This window comes from Doryrhamphus excisus, linkage group LG1, assembly GCF_037039965.1.
Source record: "Doryrhamphus excisus strain RoL-2023G ecotype Guam linkage group LG1, RoL_Dexc_Guam_v1.1, whole genome shotgun sequence".
NCBI classification, from domain to species: Eukaryota; Metazoa; Chordata; class Actinopteri; order Syngnathiformes; family Syngnathidae; genus Doryrhamphus; species Doryrhamphus excisus.
Window position 1 is genome coordinate 11,440,627 of NC_136357.1, and position 23,580 is coordinate 11,464,206.

Here is a 23,580-nt window from a genome sequence, read left to right on the forward strand (position 1 = left end):
AATCCCAAATAAGTGGAATGCAATACATTTGAATTTAATCAAACAGTTACAGCAAATCAATATTTAAAAGTACATCTGAAAGAAAAAACAAGACAGGACACTATATTAAGTATTACGGTAAAATGCGCATGTGATCATTTCCACACGTGGGTAGAGGATAGCAGCGTTTTTTTCTTTACTTAATAAACATAAATGGTCAATAACAATAGAATGAGCAGTTTGTTGACGAGGAGATTAAAAAGTGTGATGAGTCTACTTCACAACACTAGATTAAACATAAAATGACCCCATTTTAGCTTTAATCTCATAATTTGATTATTTGTATGTGTTGAAAATCCAAATCACATTCTGTTATTATAATATCACACAGTTTTTTGTCATAGCAAAATGACAACCACGCAACATATTCACAATCTTTGAACTACTTTTCTTGCACTACTTTGTCTTATTGATGTGAAACTCGTGAAGTTTTGTATGTTTTGATGGGGTGGGAGTGCTGTTCATTTAGCAGCAAAGCACATGGTGCCATCAGCTGCATCCATCCATCCATGTGTGTTTCCCACAAAACATGTTTTGGAGGTTTGCATGATCGTGCACTGCGTTTTACCAGATGAGACACTTATTCCAACTCATTTAGATCAATATTGCATTTTGACATTAATAAAAGTGTTTGATTCAGACAGTAGCTTTTAATTTTTTACACCTCTTTGTTAAGTAGGACTGCAGTTTTGGAAAATCTGATGTGCTCTTGCACCTATTTGTGGGCCCGCTAAAAATAGGGCCCTGCTGGCAACACATGTGCCTCTATGATAGGCAGTTCCAGAGACTTTCTTCACAGACACGAGCTCCAAAGAAACACTGACAACATCTCAATGGTAAGTTGCAACCATTTAGCGTGTTTATATGGACCCTGAGAAGTTAAATGAATGTGTACATCTTCCATAAATGCCGCATTTTGAGTTTGTATTTGATTACAACTTGATAGCGACAACTATTTATAACTTCCTTCAATGCAAGTACTTAGCTTGGTCAGAGAAGCCAAGCATGGACTCTGTAATGTGTGCCTGAATTTTGATATACTATTGATATATTGACTGAATAAATATTTATATATATATATATATATAATTATTTCCCTTTTCTTCTTCCATAGGGGCTTTTATTTAAGTAACAAACTTCAACTCTGATCCAAGGCAGTGAATTTTGACAAGCTGTGGACGTGACCTTGTTTTATTTTGCGGGCACAAATAGTGGATCGTACATTTTTGGTGAATTACTACAGTGAACAATGACTTCCAGGAGGCCAATGACTCGCTCTTTTTCTGCCAATGGGAGAACAAGTAGCTTCAGTGAAGAGGATAGCAGCTCTTCAAACGGCCGTCTTGAAACCCGCAATAATTACCTTTCAAATGTTAGGCCTGAGAACAGGTAAACATTCTTCATTTGATCTGCATTTTTTTTGTTTTTACAATATTTCGTATTTATGTTGGTAAAGACAAAACAACTTCATCCAGACCATTAAAACCTAAACCTTTAAAAGACCATTCATTTGGCTTTAATGAATAATAATAATAATAATAAAAAGCTAAAACCAAATGAATACCAGAAATGAATGTTGAAGAGGCGAGCCACCATTAGGCTACTTCACTATACAGATTCCAGTTATTCATTGACAACCCTTCATTTGCCTCCTCTCTAAATAGCTATTCAAGGTATTCTCACTACAGGCCAACGAGGTAATCCATATTTTTGAAACATTCCTCCCAACTAACATTTTAACCACACAATCTGGTTTATCCCCTAGAGTGAAACCTACAAAAGTCTTAACAGTTAATGTAAATAAGTGTCCACTTTTTGTCCGGTCTTGCATTCCATTTTAAGTGAACAACATCAGTTTCAGTGTTGCATTGGCATCCTGTTTTCCTCGGCATCCCAAAAGTCTCAGTGTCAACCTCTCTACACTACCAAAAATGTCTATTAACAATATTTCCTTTAAAGAAATTTGAATGCATCATTGGGAGGATGAAATAATACATGTGTAAATGTATGCAGTGTTTCCCACATGACTGCAATCTATCTGTGGCCGTAGGTTACGGGGTGGGTCGATCATGTCATTGTCTCATTTGCATAATTGGCCATGATGAAAACGTTTTAGTGTGTGGACAGATAAAATTCTAAAATACGGTTTTCAAACCTTATGGAGTAACTGACTTATGGGTGTTGGTTTCATTTTTGTGAAGCGATACATGTAGTTGTATGCACGTTAACACACACGGGCGGTTAAAAAAAAACATTTATGATATTTCAGGGACTCCATGAAAGTGGGCGCTGATTTTAAAGATAATTTACACATCATTGTACATCGAATATGTCACTGTATTGATGAGCAGATGTGTTGCAAGTCAGTTGTGTTATGTGCGTATGAGTTATGTTAAGAAGCAGAGTTAACAATGCAATCTACTGTACTGAGTTGTAATGACAAGCTCCACAGACAGATCTATTTGTGGTGCTCCAAATTGTGGTGGGCTGCCACAAATAAATTCATGGATGGGAAACACTGATACGTCTCTGTTTGAAAACCACTAATACAGTACATACAATCATGTTTTCTTCCAGGAGCACATTGTGCACTGTCATGGCTCAGCTCACTGAGGATATACAACCGTCCTTTGAGACTACATTGAAGTCAAAGGCAGTGTCTGAAAACTGTAACGCGAAATTCACCTGTGTTGTATCAGGTACGCCTGATCCATTTTCTACACTGCTTGCACACCCTGGTCCTTATTGATTGTGTGATTGTGTGACATGTTACATTTCTCAGTCTGTTAAAGCTGACATAAACCGTAAATGATGAAAAAGGTTGTGACTAGCCGCAAAAAAAGGAACTGACTTTGAATGTGCAAACACAAGTGATAAAATGTGATGTCATTCATAAAACACGGTTTCTGTAACAGCTATTCATTTTATCCATCCATTCATTTTCTATACCGCTTGTCCTCATTAGGGTTACAACATGCTGGAGTCTATCCACGCCAACTAGTCGCCAGCCAGTCACACCAATTCATCATTCATTCATTCATTCATTCTCTACCACTTATCCTTACGAGGGTCGCGGGAGTGCTGGAGCCTATCCCAGCTGTCTTTGGGCGAGAGGCAGGGTACACCCTGGACTGGTCGCCAGCCAATCACAGGGCACATATAGACAAACAACCATTCACACTTACGCCAATTCATCATTCATTCATTCATTCATTTTCTACCGCTTTTTCCTTACGGGGGTCGCGGGGGTGCTGGAGCCTATCCCAGCTGTCTTTGGGCGAGAGGCAGGGTACACCCTGGACTGGTCGCCAGCCAATCACAGCGCACATATAGACAAACAACCATTCACACTTACGCCAATTCATCATAATAACCACTATTCCATTTTTTATAGGTTATCCTCCCCCAGAACTAAAATGGTATAAGGATGATATGGAAATGGACCGTTACTGTGGACTTCCAAAGTATGAGATCCGCAAAAATGGGAAAACTCACACCCTCCATATTTACAAGTATGTGCCACACAAACATGAAACAATAAATAAAATTTCTTTGGATCATTGGAAATTCCAATTTAGATTAAATTTGTTATTAATTTCTTTTTTTCAGCTGCACACTGGATGATGCAGCTATCTATCAAGTCTCGGCTAGCAATAGCAAAGGTATTGTGTCCTGTTCTGGGGTTTTGGAGGTCGGCACCATGAGTGAGTTCAAAATTCACCAGAGGTTCTTTGCCAAGCTGAAGCAGAAAGCGGAAAAGAAGAGAAAAGACTTGGAAGAGCACCCCAAGAAGGAGGACCAGGAAAATATTCAAAGAGAGAAGCCGCTAGTTAATCCAGAGGCCCCTCCGAGGAAGCGCTTGATCCCGCCACCGGAGCCGGTCCAAGCTGCTAAGGGGCCTAAAGCTGTGGAGCAGCTGGAGGCTCCCACAGAGGCCAATGGAGTTAGCTCTTCTGACGTCAAAGGAACAGCCACTGCTGTACCTTTGGACAATAGTTTAGAGAAGGACATACCGGCCCTCGAGGAACTCCTGGCCAAAAAGAAACCAAAGCTCACCAATGGTGTCGATGCTGGCATTAACACCACCACAAACAGCAGCAACAGCAGAGGCCACGTGATGGGGAACGGAGGTGAAAACTGCTATGACGGAGGAATCAGTTTGGCACAATTTCTGTCAGAGACTCTCCAATCGCAGGCATCTGAAGACAGCCAGAATATCCCCGAAGTGGAGGAACTACACGAGATGGACTTATGTATCACAAATGCTAGGAAAGAGAAAGAAGGAGAACTTGACACATTACAGAAAGAAAAAGAAGAGCATGAAACCACAAATGAAACAAAAGGAAGCCATTATATTATAGAAAGGGAGAAAGAGAAGGAGGAAAGGCTGCAGGAGGGCTCGCATACAGCAGAGCAACCAAAACACCTCTCAGAGGTCAAACATCACAGAAAAACTCACAAGGATCACGAACACCATAACATTCAAACGTCATTCTCGTCCATGTTACACTCGGTCAAAGACTTCTTCTTTGGGAAGAGCAAAAGGGACTCTTATGAACACATTGAAAACAAAGAGAAAGAACATCACCAACCACCGAGCTCAATCCAGCCTAAAACTCTGCAGTCCCAAACACCACCATCACATCGGCTGCACACGAAGCATCAGCCAGAGGTAGATAAACCTCCTATGGACCAAGTTGTACCAATGGAATCTGATAAGCCGGAGCAACCTTCAGAATGTGTAGCTGTAGACCAACAGTCGAAGAACCTCATGACTGCACGTGAACATGAAGTTGTACAATTACAAAAGAGCACAAAAGAGTCAACAAAATGGAGTACCAAGGTGGCTGATGAACCGCTATCAACAGGGGAAGAGATCAGAGGTCTAGGTGAAGACACACCGTCGACCGACCTTCATGTTCTCACTGAGGTATGTACAGCAATCCTGAAAAGCAGCTGCCTGCCACTTGACTTGAGACTTATATTTAGATTACATTTGCGTGACAAGATAGTGAGCACAGTCAAGCCACGTCAGGGCTGAATCCTAAACTATGTCCACTATGACATGGTTTGGATTTCGGGTCGCAGCTCATAAAAAAGTGGTGGGAAGCGCAGGTAGATTGGTGTGAGGTGTGGCAGCAATAACTCCAAAGTGATGTAATTAGTATCTCCTGCCAATGCAAAGCTCTTTTTAATGAACCGGCATCACCAAACAGACGCGCGTTGAACAAATGTGTGAGAAATGAGGAACCATAAAAGTAGAGCACTAATATGTGGGGGTGGGGGATGTTGTGCATTGTCACAGCGCACTCGAAGCTAGATCTCGTAGATGTTAACTGTGGTGAGTGAGACAGCAGTGCGTCAGAGGACAAGCTCCAACCTGAATGCCAACGACAGCTCTCACGTTACGTAGAGGCTTTGTAGGCTCTGTCTGAGGGCTAGTCGAGTGACTTTTGTGGCAGGTCTCAGCATGAGAAGGAGGGTCTTGTCACATTTTGCAAATTCCTCACTGCCTGCCCTCCCTTTACCATCTCCAAAGCCTAAAAATACACCCTTGTGTAGACAAGAGGATGGCAATGCTCCTCTTGTCAATGGATAGCCAGGATCATTGGTTTGCATAGACCAGGGGTGGGCAAATATTTTGATTTGTGGGCCGCATTGAGTGTACAAAATTGTCCGGGGGGGGCAGAACATATATTTAACACACACATACTATTTAATAATAATAATAATAATAATAATAATACATTTTATTTGTATAGCACTTTTCAAAATACTCAGACACTTTACAGAAGAATGGAGTTGAATAAAAGCAAGTAAACAGAGTAGAAGACACACCAAAATACAACATTCATTTGTTAATACACAGTTAAAACATGAGAAAAAGCGGGGCGCATTATAATGCTTATAATTTTCCTTGAATTATTTGTCTAATTTTATCTGTAAAAGTGTTATACTATCAGCTGTCTCATGTCCCTTTTTTCAGAAGCACTTTAAACATCAGACCGCATCAAATTATGTAATTTAATTTTACAGTTTTGTTGTTTTTTTTTTACTAAATAAGGCATCCAACTTGCAAGTCATGTTGCCAGTTTGTATGTTAAAAGTTCAAACAACTGGCGGGCCGGATTCAAATGCTTGGTGAGCCGCATGTGGCCCCCGGGCTGCAGTTTGCCTATCCCTGGCATAGACGATGAGTACTGATTTATTACTGTATACTATCAGCTAACACACGACTCATTTGGCTGTGATTTTCAATGCATTTCAATATGTTTCATGATAGCTAATATACAGATTGATGACCTGTAAACGGCATTTAGTGGTAACTAATGAATTAACTTTGATTAAAACGAGGAACTGAAGTGAACAGATTAAAATTGGCCAATATTACAGTATTGTTAGCATCATAAACTAAAGCTATATATTTATTGTGTGTGATGCTATAACATGATGCATTGCCGGTGAGCAGCTTGAGGAAGTCTACTCCTTTGTCTTTGTTTTCTCACACGATTATGACACAATCACACTTTGTTTACACAGAGCCGAGCTTCATTTTTAGACTGAACATGACACCAGTTCCCTTCATTCGTAAACACTAACTTCTTTTTTTTTTCAGTAGTAACTACTGGCCCCCAACACGTCACAAGGCTACATGCAGCTTCTGTAGCATTCAGTGTAGATTGTATTGAACAGCACAGAAGTAGAAGTCCCCACTCAAGTTATACCAACAAAGTATAGTTTTTGTGCACATTTACATTTTATGTATTTGGAATTATTTCCACAAAATGTGCATTTTAGTTAATGTAACTTTTTTTAATATGATAAAACATACTTTTTCCTGGGACACATTCTTTGTGTAAGCAACACACACCTGCCCAAAACGTGCAGGAATTCCCCTGGTCGTGATTTAAAATAACTTTATAGCTGACACAAGCAACTCTGGCAACAGTTATTCTTTCTCATAAACCTCCATGCTTTTTTCAGCTTGACTGTGGCATCTTCCACTGCATCCACAAAGGCCTAGACAAAGTTGATGAATCTAATTTATTTATGCCGCCATAAATTAACTGAATTCAGATTTAATTTATTAAAATATCATAACATTACCTTAGTCCCATGCCTGTGTAAACAGAGCCACCTTTCATGTGACAAGATAGGGACGCTCATGAAACACAAGAATATATCGATCTGTTTTTGTTGCAATGTTTTTAATACATTTTATCTGCCAACTAATCATTGATTAACTATTAGTTTAGTGCTCTTCATTTGACGTCTGAGGTGCAAAATTGCAATGCAAATAAGTCTGTTTTTTTCTGTTGCTTTATGATAGTACTGTACATGTCTCTGTCTATTAGTTTCAGTGGCAAATGTCACTGATAGGTCAACATTACAAAGCATGACACTGACTGAGGGCACACTGACTGCACTGCAGCATTTAGGCCTCGACCATTTTACATACCATCATTTCATTATACAATACTAATACGACAAAGTAACTACTACAATACTTTCTACTAAGTAACATGGTTGTTATAATACAATTGCATTACCTGTATGATGTTTTTGGACTGTAGGAGGAAACCAGAGTATCTGGAGTAGGCCCACACAAGCCCAGGGAGAACATGAAAACTCCACACAAAGAGGTCCCAACTGAGATTCAAACCCAGCACCACTTGACTGTAAGGCAGATGTTCTGACCCCATGTTCTGCTGCATGTCCACAACATTAGATTTTACTCATTCAGAAAAAAAAACATACACTAAAATGCTTTATTTGTTTGGTTTCAAATAGACTGCAGAGCAAGACACTAAAGTGGTCTCAAGGGTGGATTCGGTTCTCTCACGCCAACAAGATCCAGCTTCACCACAACCTCATTACCCCAGCGAAAGAGAAGGCCAAGATAAGTCTGTGTCGCCACAGAGCCAAACCATTCATGATGCAAGTTTCCCTCCACTGTCCAGCATTTTAGAAGCCAGCCAGGCTGCCTCTCCCAGTGTTATCTCAGCTATGGAAAGTAGCAGCCTCACCTGTGTGATGCCCGCTGAGTCTTTGCAAGAGAGAGAGACAAATGTTGATAAGATGGACAAAGAAGGTGAACCTGACAAAGAGATGAAGGACCCTATTAAGCAGTTACATGTGGAAGAGAAAACTCAAGTCAAATCAAATGACCTGCCTGGTTCAGATATAAACAGAACTGAATTAATGCTGCATTTGCAGAAAGAGACAATCGAGACAATGGAAAATAAAACACCCAATCAGCAGACCGTTGTCCCTCATTCTAATATGGAGGCAAGCCATTCACAGAGAGAGCATGCTACAATGACACAGGAAACTAATGTAGGGTTTTCACCGTCCGATGCCTCAAAGGTGGCTGACCTAAAAATGCGGCCTGAATTCACACCACGTTTGGCAGAAGAGGAGTTAAAACACCGAGTACGACAGAGTTCAGAGTCAGGTTTTAGAAAGAGTGAGACGGGAGGTGAAATGAAGGATGAATTAAATGATGTCATACTCAAAGATGTAGGAGATCAATCATTTAACAGTTTGAAAAAGCAAGAGATTTTAGGGGAAATGATTGAAGTAAAGGTTGAGGATGCAGGAACGAAACAGCCAACTGATGCAAACAACATGGAGGAAGACTCAAAGATCTTTACAGTTGCACAAAACAAGCAAGATGAACTTAGTGTTGTGGAGCAAAATATGCTGCATCAAGACAGTCATGAGAAACGACAAAGTCCCCCAGAAAAAGTTCCACTTGCATCTTTGTGTATTGAAAACACAACAGATTTCAAAGAATCTGTGTCAGATTTAAGCCCAAATGAGCACTTTGCTATCCCAAATGTTGAAATAATAGAGCCTGATGTCAAGCAGTCCACTCTTCCGCTGACTATATTAGCGCTCAAGAGGATAGAATCAGAGCCACGTATTTTAGAAAAACACACAAAACCGGAGGCAATAGTCCATGATGTTGTTGATTCATCCGGTGTGTTGCCAAAGCAGAAAGCTCTGCATGGTGATGATAACCTTTCACCCACAGATAAAACGAAAGAACTGGAGCAATTGGATAACAAGACAAAAATATCTGAGCAAGGGCAGGCAAGCATGAAAGCAAGTGAGCAGCTCCCTCAGGTGGACTACACATCCATTCCCCAAATAAATGTTTCATGCAGTGATGATAAGGAGGATCATAAATTGGTAAACACCTGTGTTTCGGATTCCCTTCCTCCCTGTGGAAAGCCTACTGCGCCATTGTTTGTGGTGCCGCCAATTTCTGTCACTTGTCACGAGAATGAGAGTGAACTAAGGAAGCCCACTCAGAGTGCGTGGACAGAAACTGAAACCTCAGCACTCACAAGAGTTACACCCACTGTTACGCTACATGGTGCTGGTAGTAACATGACAGCCAAGTCTGAAAAACCTCAAGAAGTCAAGGGGAGCTTCACTGAGAGCACTTTCACAATGCCAAGTGTGGCTGTGGTACAGCGGGTGAATGACAAAGTACTGTCTGTGCATAAAACTACAGAAGACAACATTTACCCTGATATACTCAAAGCAAAACCCTTAAAAGAGGCAAAGATTGAAAATTCTGTGACTGTTGAAGACCTCCTCAGAAGCAGGACCTCCACTGAAAGACTCGCACACAAACCCCCAACTCACCCATCACTGAGCCCCGGCAGTATTCGCAAATTTATGACCAAGGCTGCTCAGGAGCTGGACATCGATGCTGGAATGGCAGTCCCTGTCATCACAGTGGACGACCACCAGAATGACAGGACGGACGAGGATCTAAGTGGCGCATCGACGCCAACGTCATCAACACCAACCTCATCACTGTCCTGTGAGAGCAGCCCGAGGTTGAAACGAAGGGACAGTCTGTCACTCATACGCTCCGCCACGCCTGAGGAGTTGGCCTCGGGAGCCCGCCGCAAGATCTTCATGCCCAAAGCCAAAGAGGATACCGATGGAGTTTCTGCGTCACTGGAAGCTCAAAACAAGAAGGACACCCCTTATATGTCCCCGAGCCAGGCTCGCAGAGCAGCATTGCTCCAAGCTCCTGTTGGACAAAATACCCCACCGATGGAGAGGCGCTCTCCACTGAGTCGCAGGAAGGCCACACTGGAGGTACCCAAGGTTGTGGAGGAGCCAGCCAAAGAGGAGCCGGCGAAGACAATAAAGGAGGAGAAAGTTGCTGAAAAGAAGTACGACCCTCTGAAAGGTAAAGTTCACATGTAGCCTGTGAGAACAAGATAATATCATGTGCAATCTGACATTTATTCACCTTAGCCTTTCACACAGAAACCAGTAAAACGGAACCTTGCCATAACTTTGAGCACTTTTACACAGAGACACAGAATAATCAGATTTATGTCAAAGTCAACACCAATTGGTTTCACCACAACTGGGTCAGAGAGGTGTGTGTTGGGTGTTTCAAATACCCTTTCACACAGTTGGCTCTTTCGCATCTGTTCTAGCTCTGATACTACCTCCCAAACAAGAATATTGGAGGTTGTCTCTCCCCGTTCTGTGTCAGTGCTTTTCACACAGAACAGTGGCCTTTTAAAAGGGCACTGTGATTGAAAGGGTTCAATTCAAATGGATAAGCTGTAATTTCCCATCGCTGTCTTGGTCTACTGCTGTATATGAATATTATTAGGCCACACAGCTAGGAGACCCGAGTTTGATTCCACTCTCGGACATCCCTGTGCATGCGTGGGTTTTTTTCCAGTTTCCTCCCACATTCCAAAAACATGTCAGGTTAATTGGAGACTCCAATTGTCCATAGGTATGAATGTGAGTGTGAATGTTTGTCTATATGTGCCCGGTGATTGACAGCTGGGATAGGCTCCAGCACCCCCGCGATCCTTGTGAGGATAAGCAGTAGAAAATGAATGAATGGAAACATAAGAGCTGGTTTTTGCCTCCATGTATATCTACATACTAATGCTTGGTCATGTGCCAACAGCTCCACAGGTCATCCGTAAGATCAGAGGGGAACCTTTCCCAGATGCCTCTGGACACCTGAAGCTTTGGTGCCAGTTTTTTAACGTCCTGTCCGACTCCACCATTAAATGGTTCAAGGATGAAGAGGAAATTCTGGAGGTCAAACGAAGGTAAATGGACGCCACACATCACTGCAGCCAAGTTGTTGGCAGAATGGCATTTGTGTGCTACGATCAGGGGATATTCACAGGTAATAAACTGGTACTGTTATAAAACAAATGATGCTACAAGGATTAGAAGGATTTATTTATTTAGAGAGCACCCGGTGGCCTTCTGTCATTCTCATATTCTATCTCATGTGACTGTGAACCAACACGGAAACTGGCTAGACACAGGAACTGTAATGTGACACAATATTTTTCCCATCTTCACAGTCTATATATATATATGCGTATGTGTGTGTGCACATGTGTGTGCTTTGCCGAATCAGCAGTCTGGGGTCACATGTCACAGTGTTGCAGCGACACCTTGTGAACTACTTTGATCACTGACTCTGTCTGCGTTCCTCGTTGCTGTTTTGTATTTGGTTTCAAGTGCAGGGGATGAAAGCCAGGTAGCACTGGCTGTTGTGCTGGCCTCAAGCCACGACTGCGGTGTGTACGGCTGCACGATAAACAACGAGTATGGCACCGACACCACCGACTTCCTCCTCAGCGTAGACAGTAAGAAGTGTGAAGTTTGGACCTTCTAGCTCACCTAATAAATTCTGATTTTATGATTCCTTTTTTTTCAGTTCTGTCTGATATACTTCTCAGAGAGGATTTTGAAGGTAACTATTTATTTATGTTTTATTTATTTATTCCACCTGTAAATGTTATTATGATAATAATAATGATTATATTATTTCCTTTAGTTGGAGAGGAGATAGAGATGACGCCGCTGATGTTCAGCAAAGGTCTTGCCAACTCAGGTTGCTGGGGTGATAAGTACTTTGGCCGCATCATGACCGAGATGGCGAACATTGGCGAGGGTTGCGGCCATAAAGCCAGCAGAGTGAAGGTCATCTATGGCCTTAATCCTGTCTTTGAGTCAGGAAGCACTTGTATCATAAAGGTTCAGAACCCCATCGCCTACGGGACCAAGCAGGAGAGTAACCTTACAGACAGAAATATGGAGCTAACAAAACAAGTGAGGAAGAAAAGATGCATATTTAGATTCAATTGCTGCTTTTAAAAATCATTTAAATGACACAAATTTGACTTTTTGTTTTTGCTAGGAATGCAAAATCCAGAACACGATCCGAGAATATTGTAAAATCTTTGCAGCTGAAGCAAGAGTGATTGAAAACTTTGGCTTTTCCCTAGAGTAAGTCACACAACTTCTAATAGAAAAGTTGCTATCATTAATGGTATGATTTGTCTGCTGTACCTACAGAGTCATTCCTCAGTACCTAATGTACCGCCCCGCCAACTCTGTGCCATATGCCACAGCGGAGGCTGACCTCAATGGGGTCTTCCTCAAGTACTGCCTAACTGATCCGAAAGGCAAACTAATTGCACAGAGCGTCTCTGAGATGGAACAGAAATGTTGTACCTTTCAGCACTGGATTCATCAGTGGACACATGGCAACTTACTGGTTACTCGCATGGAAGGTACGACCAGGCAGTCACACATTCATTCATTCATTCATTTTCTACCGCTTAACCTCACGGGGGTCGGGCGAAGGGCGGGGTACACACTGGTTCACCAGCCAATCACTGGGCACATATAGACAGACAACCATTCACACTCATATTCATACCTATGGACAATTTTTTAGAGCCGCCAATGAACCTAACATACATGTTTTTGGAATGTGGGAGGAAACCGGAGAACCTGGAGAAAACCCATGCATGGGGGAAAATGCAAATTCCACACATAGCTTCTCTTCTAATGATGCTGTGATTTTTGCAGGTGTTGAAACAAAGATTACAAATGTTCGAGTTGTAACCAAGACTAAAGGGTTTGTATTATGATTGCTATCAACTGATATTTAAGATTTATTGATTTTGCTTCTGCATTATAAGTAACCCCTTTGTGTTTCAGATACCAAGGCTTGACAGACAGCAGCTCCCCGGATGTATTTGAGAACTTCCTGACTGTCCACCAGTGCAACTACTATTGTGGACTTCTCGGCCTGCGCCCACTCAAGACTTTAGATCTGCAGCAGCCTGCCAAGACAAAGAGCTCCAGGAGTCCTTTGCTTAACCGCAAGTTGACTCCAGGCTCCGGCAGCCCGCAGCTGCAGCGTAAAGGACACAGCCCTCAGATGGTCCGAAAGGCTAACTCGAGCCCAAAGGTGACGAGAAAGACGGAGGAGAGTGATTCAAACGGCAAAGTGAAAGTTGCTGAAACCACTGATGTTCTTGAAATGAGGTAGGAAATTGTTAGAGGTTTCTCTCTAGTTACAGGCCATAATAAAACAACAACAGAATTTCTCACAACGTACAATGACTGTGAATATAAAATATTTCAAATGGAAAATTTTTACCAGTGTTTTTTTTTAACTCTTCCACACTGGGTCTCATGAGAATTGACTCTACATTACTGAATCATCACAAACACGTGCGTCAGAGTCTTATCAGCTTTATAAGTGAACTCTCTGAGCCAGCTTTGTCACAGCAGAAGATCAACAATGGCTGTAATCTTAAAGACTTGCTTTAAAAAAAAAACAAAGAGTAATTTTTTTTTGTGTTTTGTTTTCATTTGCACATCATGAAATGGCCCTGTTACCCACCCTGTTACCCACTGCACGTTCATCTGTGATGTAAAGGGCATCTTTAGCTTTAAAAAGGCACACTGCAATTATACACTTGGTACACAACTACACAAAAATATGCCTTTTTACAGATACACTTCGAATGTCACAGAGGGTATTAAGTTAACAATATGATTATTGTTGTTGTTCTCAAATTAGGTGCGAAAAATTAAACAGTACAGTTCTACACCACTGCAGTTTTGCTTGCTTTAACCACCTATTACAGCCCCCCCCCCCCTCCCAAGCCAAAGTAAGGTGCTTATAGATCAACTATGCTATGGTGCAGCTCGTTTATATGCAGTATGTTGGCAGCTAAAAAGCTGCTGAGTTTGTTCCAACGCTGTTATCTGGACCTGACCCATGAACACACTGGGCAAAGTAGCATTAAAAACAGCAGACTCAGGATTTTTTTCACACGGATTTGGCTATGCAAAGCCCCTCATGTAGTACGTTACCCATAGCAGTCAGCACAATACGACACATATTTATAGCAACACCACACATACTTGAGCATTTCTTATCTATCGCAGCAGTTACCATGTGTTTTCCAAAGGCAGCAAGAGTTTGGTTTTTAAATTCCGCACATAGCATACATCAAAGCGTCAGAAATGTGTGGAATAGATTCTTGGTTAATAACTAACAGGAATCTTCAAATGAGCCACTCACGTTGTTTCAAACAATATTCACTTGCATGAAAAAAAATCGAATAAAAATGAAAAAACACTGTTGTTTCAAATGCTTGGATGGTGTAGCTGTACATTAAACACAAAAAAGGGCTTAATATTGTATTTAGTGTGGGAAAATATGTGCGCTGGAGCAAGTGGGTGAGAGATAACGAAGTGTAAATGTGCCTATTTAATGTTTACTATGTTAGACCATGTCAAAGTCATTATATTTTTAATAAAAATGTAAAACCTTTTGTTTTATGAGTAGGATTCATTTGGTCTTTTTTGTTTATTTTTTCCACAAAGTACAACAATGCATTTCATAATTGATTCTTTGAACAGTGTAAAATGACTGAACATTCAGGATTTTGGACTATTTACATTCATCAAATGTTTCCTGAGGTCTTATTAACTTCTTAAAAAATTCTAATTTACAATATAATACATGAAAGATGCACATTTATATTAAGACATACTACCATTTGTAATACACTATAAAAGATATGAAAATCTTTAAAAGTATATTTGCTTTGTTACTTGTAGTCTAAAGTTGAAAATGTAATGTGCTTAAAATGATAAATTGCCTTAGTTTAGCAATTGTGTCTTATATAAAATGCCAGAAGGTAAACTTAAGTTAAAATGTGTGTTTTATGTGTGCATAATCTACATTTCTACATACTGTATGTCATAAGTATCGGAAGTGGAAACCAGTGTAACTGAACTGGTGAGAAGGATATACATAGATGTTTGCTTCCTTTACATACAAAGCACATCTTGAGAAAGGCCGCAGCACTGGCAGCACTTGGACAAAAACACAGTGGCGTTTGCGACTGTGCTCCATGAGCCTTCAAATGAGATGGTCCCGTTGTTGACAGCGCTGGAAGAGAAGTCACATGACGAGTCAAAACAAAAAGTATCCCCATGAGCCATCAGTGTATTTACAGCTATATACGGCTAAAATAGCTGTTACCCAGGGCAGGTAAACAATTAGATCATTTGTTCATTTTCTCCTGCGAGAGGCGGGGTACATCATGGACTGGTCGCCAGCCAATCACAGGACACATATAGACAAACAACCATTCACACTCACATTCATACCGATGGACAATTTGGAGTCACCAATTAACCTCGCATGTTTTTAGAATGTGGGAGGAAACCGTAATACTCGGAGAAAACCCACGCATGCACGAGGAGAACATGCAAACTCCACACAGAGATGCCTGAGGGTGGAATCGAACTCGCGTCTCCTAGCCTGCGCGCTAACCACTTAACCACCATGCAGCCTCTCATTTAAATCAATTTAACAGACCTACCTGGCAAAGAGGTCGTTGCAGCAGGTTTGTATATTAGCATCTGTTCCATTAAAAACAGATTCCCTGAACAAGTTCACACAGTCGAGAGGAGGGACAAAAAGAATCCCTGAGGAGAAAACAAAAAAAAAATTAAGCGCCACATGAAGATCGAGATCCAGCAAAACAAGCACCTACCCGCAATGCAAGCATTGACAAGCGACACACACGTGCCCGTGATCATGGATCGCAACACCAGACCTGAGACATCACCTCTTCTAGATGGGCATATAGAGGCTTTGGTAAGAGAAAATGGTCTGCGTCAAACATCATTACAGGGGAAAAAAAATACAATATCATACAAGGCGTAGCGGGGTGTTACTTACAGAGGCCACCAATCATGATGCCGAGGGAGCTAAAGTTGGCAAAGCCACACAGAGCAAAAGTGGTGATTATTTCTGACCGCACCTGGAACAGTAAGATTAGGAATCAGCATCAGCAATTGTTTGGATGCTACTACAGAAGGTAGTACCAATCTACTACCAGCGAAATAGAAGAAGTGTGATAATAACCATAGAACCACAAATGAAACCTACTGACACTCAACAAAGACACAACACTTTTGTGTTTGCTCCCATATTTCATAAGCTGAACTCAAATATGGAAAACTTTTTCTATGCACACAAAAATCTGTTTGTTTGTGTCGGCCTTTTTCCTGATTATAGTCGCTACAGCGGATCTTTTGATCCGCCTACTGATTTTGGCTTGAGCACTTTATATCTCAGATGCCCTTCCTGGCGAATACCAATAATGCTTAACAGTGGAGATTCAAACACTCTGAAGTCCAGAACACTAACCACTGCACCACTGCGGCTCCCTAAATCTGCGTTAGTTAGCATTCATAATTCATCACTCATCCACGTTACAGTTGTGGGATATCAAGATGCTGATTAGTCTACATCAGGGGTCTCAAACACGCGGCCCCAATGTGGCCCGCAGGACACTAGTTTAGGCCCCCGCCTTGATATGAAAGTTTAATGTTAGTGCGGCCCGCGCAAGTTTGATATGGATGCTGTATGGTATCATGTACCCAGAAAAAATTATTACGTTTGATTAATGTTCATGTTAAAGGTTAAATAACTGTTAATAGTTATCCTCCCTATCCGCGTGGAAGTGGTAAGTTTTTGGCTTTTTAAGTTTAAAGGAAATAACTTGGAGGCTTCCATTTAGGTCACTAGCTCTCTAGTTTGCGAGTTAGCATGTGTCTCAAGACCCCGCAGTTGCACAATATGTTGTAAATAAAAAGAGTATAAATGTGACTATAGTCGTGTTTTGTCATGTTTACAGGGCTCTAATAATGCTTTGTTCATTTTGATCTGAAAAAAAAAATTGTCTACCCACCAACTATATGTGGTTTCTTAAGTTTTTATTATTTGCTGTTTTATTATTATTATTATATTTATTTATTACTGATTGATTGATTTTCTTTAGTCTTGATTTGTTTATTTATTTTTTATCTTATTTTGTGTAGAAAAATAAAAATTAAGATATTTGAGAACTGTGGAATGTTTTATCGGAGCTTTTCTTGTAGAAAATCTGTTTTTAATAAATGGTTTTTTTTGGGGGAAAACCTGATGCGGCCAAGCCTCCCCCAGACCCTAGCTCCAGTGGCCCTCAGGTAAATTGAGACCCCTGGTCTACATGATTATTGCGCAGGTGACCACAACAAAAGGGTATTAATGCAGTATTGGCCATACAGTGTTGTGTTTATGTTTTTTGTTGACTGTAGGAAATAATCTGATTGCAAAAGGATACCCAAATTTAACGGCTCAATATGAAACTAAATATGACGAATTTCAGTCCCGGCCAAATGGTGAGTAGTTTGACTTTAGTTTGGTTTTATTTAGTGATATATTTATATCTATTCTTACAATTACCACAAGATGACAGTAACACTTTGCAAACACCTTACTGTTCTGTACTGTCTATTACAAACAGTGAGTAGTTTTACTTTAGCTTTACACTTACTGAAACCCACTGTCTTTGCCCGCCAACAACTGCGTCCAGCCCGTTGAGTCTGTTGCTCTTCAATGCAGATAACTTCTCATAGGCCACAAACTCGTTGAGGAAAAGCTTGATGCCAATCAGCTCTGCAATGGTAAAGCTCTCCTCGTACGGGACTCCCATCATGAAGGCCACGGGCATGAAGATGTATGAGCAAAATAACTACAAAGTAAGAAGAGACGAAATGGTGTATGCATGTGACACATCAGGATATTTCGGTGTACCCAATACCTGAAATGTGACATCAGGATACCCCACCATCCCTCCGAGCCAGCTCAGAGCTTGATTAATGAAGGCAAGGATAGCGAGAAAGGCGATGAGGTTTGCTGCAATGTTGGCAACCAGGCCTATGGATGCAGATGCTCCACTGCTGGCTGCCTCCAGGATGTTCTGCTCATCTCTATGGAGTGTTTATGGCTATAATGTGAACCATGAAGACAATTTAAATGACTATCTACTGTAAATAATATATACACACCCACAAGCCACTTTGATATTCTTCTCTGACTTGAAGGAGCTCTCTTCTGTCTCTGGGTAAGACAGCTTGGACATGGCCAACGCACATGGAGCAGCCATAACAGAAGCTGATATCAATGAGGACGCATCAATCTGCAACATAGAAGGAGATGCCAGATTCACAGGTGAATCTGTGACGTTTTTTCATAATAACAATATATCTCAATGCAATTTTTCATACAGTATTAAGAGAGCAGTTCTTTCATATTAACCTATATTGCATTTTCCACTTTTCTGACCTATAAATGTAGTTAGAGTGTTGTATTCTCATGTTAAACTATGCCAAATTTTCAGATAATGAGGCTTGAGCATTTGAAAGTGAGCCCTGAAATAACTTTGTGAGGTCTCTGAATGCTCGGTTTCAGAGAGTTTTTTGTAACAGCAGCTCACTGTGACTTCGCAGTCACCGGCTCCAACCAGCCCTTATATGGGCATGCCCTGGTACAAGCTGTTAGCTGTCCAAGTTGAGTGGTACCAATCACAGTTGAATAAATTAAAACAAACCGTTATGGAAATTCAAGGAAATACAGCTGGAATAGGTGCAGATTCTGGAAGATCTACAAAGCTTTCTGTGCGGGTTATTGTGTGTTGTGGCTCTATAGGAGTCCACAACTCAGTACAAAGGGACGAAAATTAGCATAATAGGTCCTCTTTAAGAGATCGTAAGCCAGCTGTTTCCCATACATAAAAATGCAAGAATGCGAGGGTCACTTTGATACTTTAATTCATTCATTCATTCATTTTCTACCGCTTATCCTCATGAGGGTCGCGGGGGTGCTGGAGCCTATCCCAGCTGTCTTCGGCACCCTGGACTGGTCGCCAGCCAATCACAGGGCACATATAGACAAACACTCACACTCACATTCATACCTATGGACAATTTGGAGTCGCCAATTAACCTAGCATACATTAAAAAAAATGATAAAAGCCAATCCAATCAACATAGTTTTGTGTGTAGGTGACGAGGCTCGTTAATGTATGAGTGTAATTAAGCTCACACACCATGAGCTCTACTCTCACAACTTTGTTTACAAAAACCGCCTCACTGTTTCACTTTACCCCAAATGATATGAATGCGCCCATGACGCTTCCGGCAATGGTGGCAAATCCTCCCGTCATGACAGCATGGATCTCAGACTTGGTCATGTCCTTTAAGTAGGGCCGAATCAGCAGCGGGGCCTCTGTCTGAAGAACAAAAATTGAATGGATGATTGTAAAGATTGTAAAAACAATGCGACAAGATTTTGGAGCGTGTCTGTGGGAACATTTGTGAGGTCAGAGGTCACTTGAGGAGCTTACTTTACCTGTCCGACAAATATATTGCCTGCAATGCTCAAGGTCTCTGTAGGAGAGGTCCCCATCGTTACCTGCATAACCCATGAGATCTACATCGAAAAAAACACATGGTCAAACTCAGGCATCCAGTGACATGCAAACTGGTATTAATGCAGCATGTACCTTTAGAATGAGCCACTGCATTATGCCCAGAAAGTAAAGCACTGACATCACGCTGCTGAAGAACACAACGATCGGCAGAGCCTGAGGGAGAGGGCAGTTAATATCTTATATTATATGTACGTTTTGACTGTGTAAACTACATTCTATCATCTGTATGCCGACTGACTTGAAAGGCAAAGATTCCTGCGATCAAATCCCCGAAAACAAATGAGGAACCTTCTTTGGTGTAGTCCAGGAAGATCTGAAACATATGAGACAAACATAGGTTACATAATCTATTTGCACTCATATTTTGCATTTGCTGGAGATATTAATCAGCTCGACTTTAATGTGAGTACAGAGTTATGGTACAATAACAATCCAACCTGTAAGTAGACAAAAATAAAATAAATAATTAGAATGTAACCTGTAAATACAGGAGTGTCTGTTTAAAAAATAAATAAATAAATAATATACAGCTAATTTTAAATAATAGGTGAATTGGTCGGCAGCCATTTCTTATTATTATCATTGCATTCTCAAATTATCACATGTTTTTCTGGTTTTTGTTTTATTATTATTATGTTATTATGTTTTTTCCTCATAAGTGCAATTTAGTAATTATTTGTTTTAATGTTGTGAATATAAATAATGTTATTTTGGGAATTTCTTACATGCTCAAATTATTGAGTATTAATTTGGGTTGTTTTTATTTATTATTATTATTATAATTACTATTCCTTTTTCACATGCTCAAATTTTGTGTGATTAATAGTATTAATAGTAGTATACTATATTACACTATATATTACACTATACTTTATTAATACTACACTATAGTATTATACTATAGTAGTATTATCAGTATTACTAATAGTAATATTGTGTTTTTTCCTTACATAATGAACAAAAGTGAAATAATCACAACCCCCTATATTTACAGTAGACTCAACAATGGTGAGCCAGGGATAGCAACTTAGAAGATGAATAGAGTGAACTTAAAGATGATCATTAGATTCTACCCTTGCATGACCCAAGCATGAGCAGTATCAAGCAGAGCCTTAAAGATAAGCATGTGAAGAATATGATTGCCTTTTGCATAAGGCAGACATGTAAAGTTTCCGTGGAGTATGCAGACTGTTGTATCATTTAATTGATGATAGACGATTATGGCATGCACTAAATATAAGGTTGTGAAAGACTGAGCTCTAATTTCTCAATATGGGGACAATATTGGGACAGTTGGCCATTCATTATGCATACGGAAAATGAAAATATGTTTGTTTGCTTTGTCCACACCAGACACATTAAAGCATGCCTCTAAGGACCTTGTTTTTTCCACCAGGAATCAGGAAGAAAAATTGCCCATAATGTCTTCATAAGAGGGAATGAATGGCTTGAGGGTGCAGCTCATTAAAATGTGTCACAATTCTGTTGTCCAAATATTGCACAATATCAAAATTGCTTAATCAAAGTGCCAAACAAAATTAGAATTAGATATTATAAAGACTAAAGCACCTGTACTTGTCGTCCAAGCCACTGAAAGGCAATGAGTCCAGGGTGTGTCCTGATGACAAAAAGTCCAATACAGAACTGCAAGCCAAGACCCCAAAACACTGGTCTCCATGTCACCTGGAAGTCAATACACGTCAACAACAACAACACACTTTGACCTCTGGGGTGTAACACTATCTGTCAGGAAGCCGCTATAAAACGTTGTGTTTTTGCAAGGAAGCAACTCTGGAAAAAAACCCATAAGATGACACGAGACCAAACGCTATCCAAAGTCTCAGGAAGGAACACATGAGAGATAAGTGCGTAGATAACTTACTGTAGATAACTATCCCGTCCGTACCAGAACTCACCGCTGTCCTGTGTGCCGAGCAGGCGAACACGAGCAGGATGAACATGCATACGCCTCCAAAAGAGATAAGCTGCTCAGGGCGTTGGCTGGTGTCTAGGACCAGCCACAGCACAAGAAGCAGCACCACAATGACGATGAAGACCCTGAAAGACACACAACCTCTAGTCAAAATCCTTCTAATCTAACACAGCCTTCAATATACGTATCCACTCACCATTTAATCCACTTTAAATTGGATTTGAAGCATTTCAATGCAGGTCTGAAACAACGACTGATACTTTCCCCTTTGTACTTCTTCACTAGGTCATAGGACTTAGACAAAACTGCCAAACATGTGAGAACCACCAGGGCTGTGGCCCTCTGGAAATCCAAAACACAGGCTGTAACAAAGTATGCCACATATCCTATCGAACGAGAAAACACACATTTAAATTCACAGAATTACTTTCAAATGGGACATTTTACTTTGAAATGCTTGATTGTACCTCCTCCAAGTATGCCCAAGACTGTGTACTTAAAAGTTTGGGAGTGAGCTTTCAGGTAATCCTCGGTGGCAATAATCGGCCTGGAAATTTGACTGAAGAACACAAGAAATCCACCATTGTGCATTCATATATAACACTTGTTTGAATTGCAGGTTATTGATTCATACAGTATGCATTCAAGTGCCAACTAAACATAGATTGACAACCAATGTGCATTGCATATCCTGCATCCTAAACACAAAAAAACAACCATGTACAGTCCATCAAACACACCTTAAATATGAGCCCAGTCTCTTTCTAGATGGTTCGGCTTGCTTTTTCTTGCTGCCAGTATCCTCAATGTAGTCCTCCTGGGAGAATCCTGGTTATTTTATTTTATTCTTTATTGTTGTGTTCTCCCTTCCAAAACCATAAACAACAGCCACACATATACAGTACCTCTATTTCAAACGCCTGGTTGCACACTCCGTTCCCATTGGCCAGGTTTCCATTCTTGAGTTGAATATTGTTGTTTTCCCCTGCACACAGAAAAAAAAACACAGTACTCAGTTCTGTGCAAACATGCTGCACCGAGAATTAGTCCTAATTCAGGCTTGTTTTAGCAAATGCAAGACCAAAAAGCACAGCAAAATAGCTTACTCATTGTGTGTGCTCCTCAACTCAGCTGCCCTATGGTGTGCTTGTCCAATACACTGCAGGGAAATACAGCCTGCCCCTCCAGACCTTTTCACCTTATCATTAATTGACAGACACATTACGTGCTAGTCCCACCTGTGCAGGGGAAGTACGGGACAAGGTGTGAGAGAAATAGTAAAAAGAAAAATATTAAAATGAGATTGATCACATTATATTACAAACTTGTTTAAACACACAGCAATTGATGTATCACTGTTTTAAAGCCCACACACAATACATTTGAACTCAAAGTGTGTATTTTGAAAGCAGGGGAAGCATCACACAGGCAGAAATGTATCATTAATATATGTTGATTATTTACAAAAAAGGAAAGTATTTATTTATTTATGTCATTGTGTAACTTGTTTATCAGATGCCATCCATATTAAGCTCCATTATGAACAGTAATGAGGTGCAATCTAGATTTTTATTTCCTTTTATTTCAAGGTGATGATTTATTATCAGTTTTAATGGCCGAACTTTGTTCATGTCCTCACTGCAAATGTGATCTTGTCACACCCAAAAACAACTCATGTGAAAGGAGCTGGTCCATGGTCCACAAGCGAGAGTTTTTACTAGTGATGATGATCACACGCTTTACAGCAATCATTATGAGTTTTCACTTCAACCTTTCCCTTGTGTTAACAATGGAACTTTTTTATTGTATCGGACATCTTTCATGTATTCAATTTTCGAATAGATCAACTGAGATTCTACTGTAATTCTATATTTTAATAAAAATTTCCTCTTTATGTCTTTTTGGCATTATTATACTATTGTCCACTACAAAAGGCATTGCATGAATATA

The 23,580-nt window shown here is 40.5% G+C and overlaps 2 protein-coding genes across 2 annotated transcripts; one reads left to right on the plus strand and one right to left on the minus strand.

Annotated features, from left to right (window-relative positions):
• The first annotated feature begins 1,072 nt into the window (after positions 1-1,072).
• On the plus strand, positions 1,073-14,659 carry alpk3a (alpha-kinase 3a). The gene is made up of 15 exons (XM_058075758.2): positions 1,073-1,428; positions 1,704-1,736; positions 2,617-2,738; positions 3,434-3,551; positions 3,649-4,969; positions 7,614-7,718; positions 7,831-10,255; positions 11,003-11,150; positions 11,575-11,702; positions 11,774-11,809; positions 11,894-12,168; positions 12,257-12,345; positions 12,415-12,632; positions 12,934-12,982; positions 13,066-14,659. The coding sequence occupies exons 1-15, from the start codon at positions 1,289-1,291 to the stop codon at positions 13,397-13,399; spliced, it is 5,541 nt and encodes a 1,846-aa protein (XP_057931741.2). The 5' UTR covers positions 1,073-1,288; the 3' UTR covers positions 13,400-14,659.
• Positions 14,660-14,737: 78 nt separating this feature from the next.
• Positions 14,738-23,382, minus strand: slc28a1 (solute carrier family 28 member 1). The gene is made up of 18 exons (XM_078793677.1): positions 23,374-23,382; positions 22,536-22,661; positions 22,371-22,447; positions 22,098-22,189; positions 21,827-22,016; positions 21,614-21,755; positions 21,267-21,380; positions 19,936-20,010; positions 19,770-19,850; positions 19,616-19,696; positions 19,371-19,496; positions 18,274-18,404; positions 18,027-18,195; positions 17,760-17,957; positions 16,118-16,199; positions 15,930-16,028; positions 15,756-15,861; positions 14,738-15,319 (listed from the first exon to the last, which is right to left on the minus strand). The coding sequence occupies exons 1-18, from the start codon at positions 23,380-23,382 to the stop codon at positions 15,199-15,201; spliced, it is 2,019 nt and encodes a 672-aa protein (XP_078649803.1). The 3' UTR covers positions 14,738-15,198.
• Between the last annotated feature and the right edge of the window lie 198 nt (positions 23,383-23,580).

What these genes read in the sequence shown, in the direction of transcription:
- slc28a1 (XM_078793677.1), bottom strand. An exon ending in AATATCAAAGTGGCTTGTGG is followed by an intron (nt 18,196 to 18,273) that starts GTGTGTATATAT and finishes AACACTCCATAG; the next exon opens with AGATGAGCAGAACATCCTGG. An exon ending in TGCAACGACCTCTTTGCCAG is followed by an intron (nt 15,320 to 15,755) that starts GTAGGTCTGTTA and finishes CTTCTCTTCCAG; the next exon opens with CGCTGTCAACAACGGGACCA.
- alpk3a (XM_058075758.2), top strand. Translation starts at nt 1,289, where the DNA reads ATGACTTCCAGGAGGCCAATGACTCGCTCTTTTTCTGCCAATGGGAGA. An exon ending in CACACCCTCCATATTTACAA is followed by an intron (nt 3,552 to 3,648) that starts GTATGTGCCACA and finishes TCTTTTTTTCAG; the next exon opens with CTGCACACTGGATGATGCAG. An exon ending in ATTCTGGAGGTCAAACGAAG is followed by an intron (nt 11,151 to 11,574) that starts GTAAATGGACGC and finishes TTTGGTTTCAAG; the next exon opens with TGCAGGGGATGAAAGCCAGG.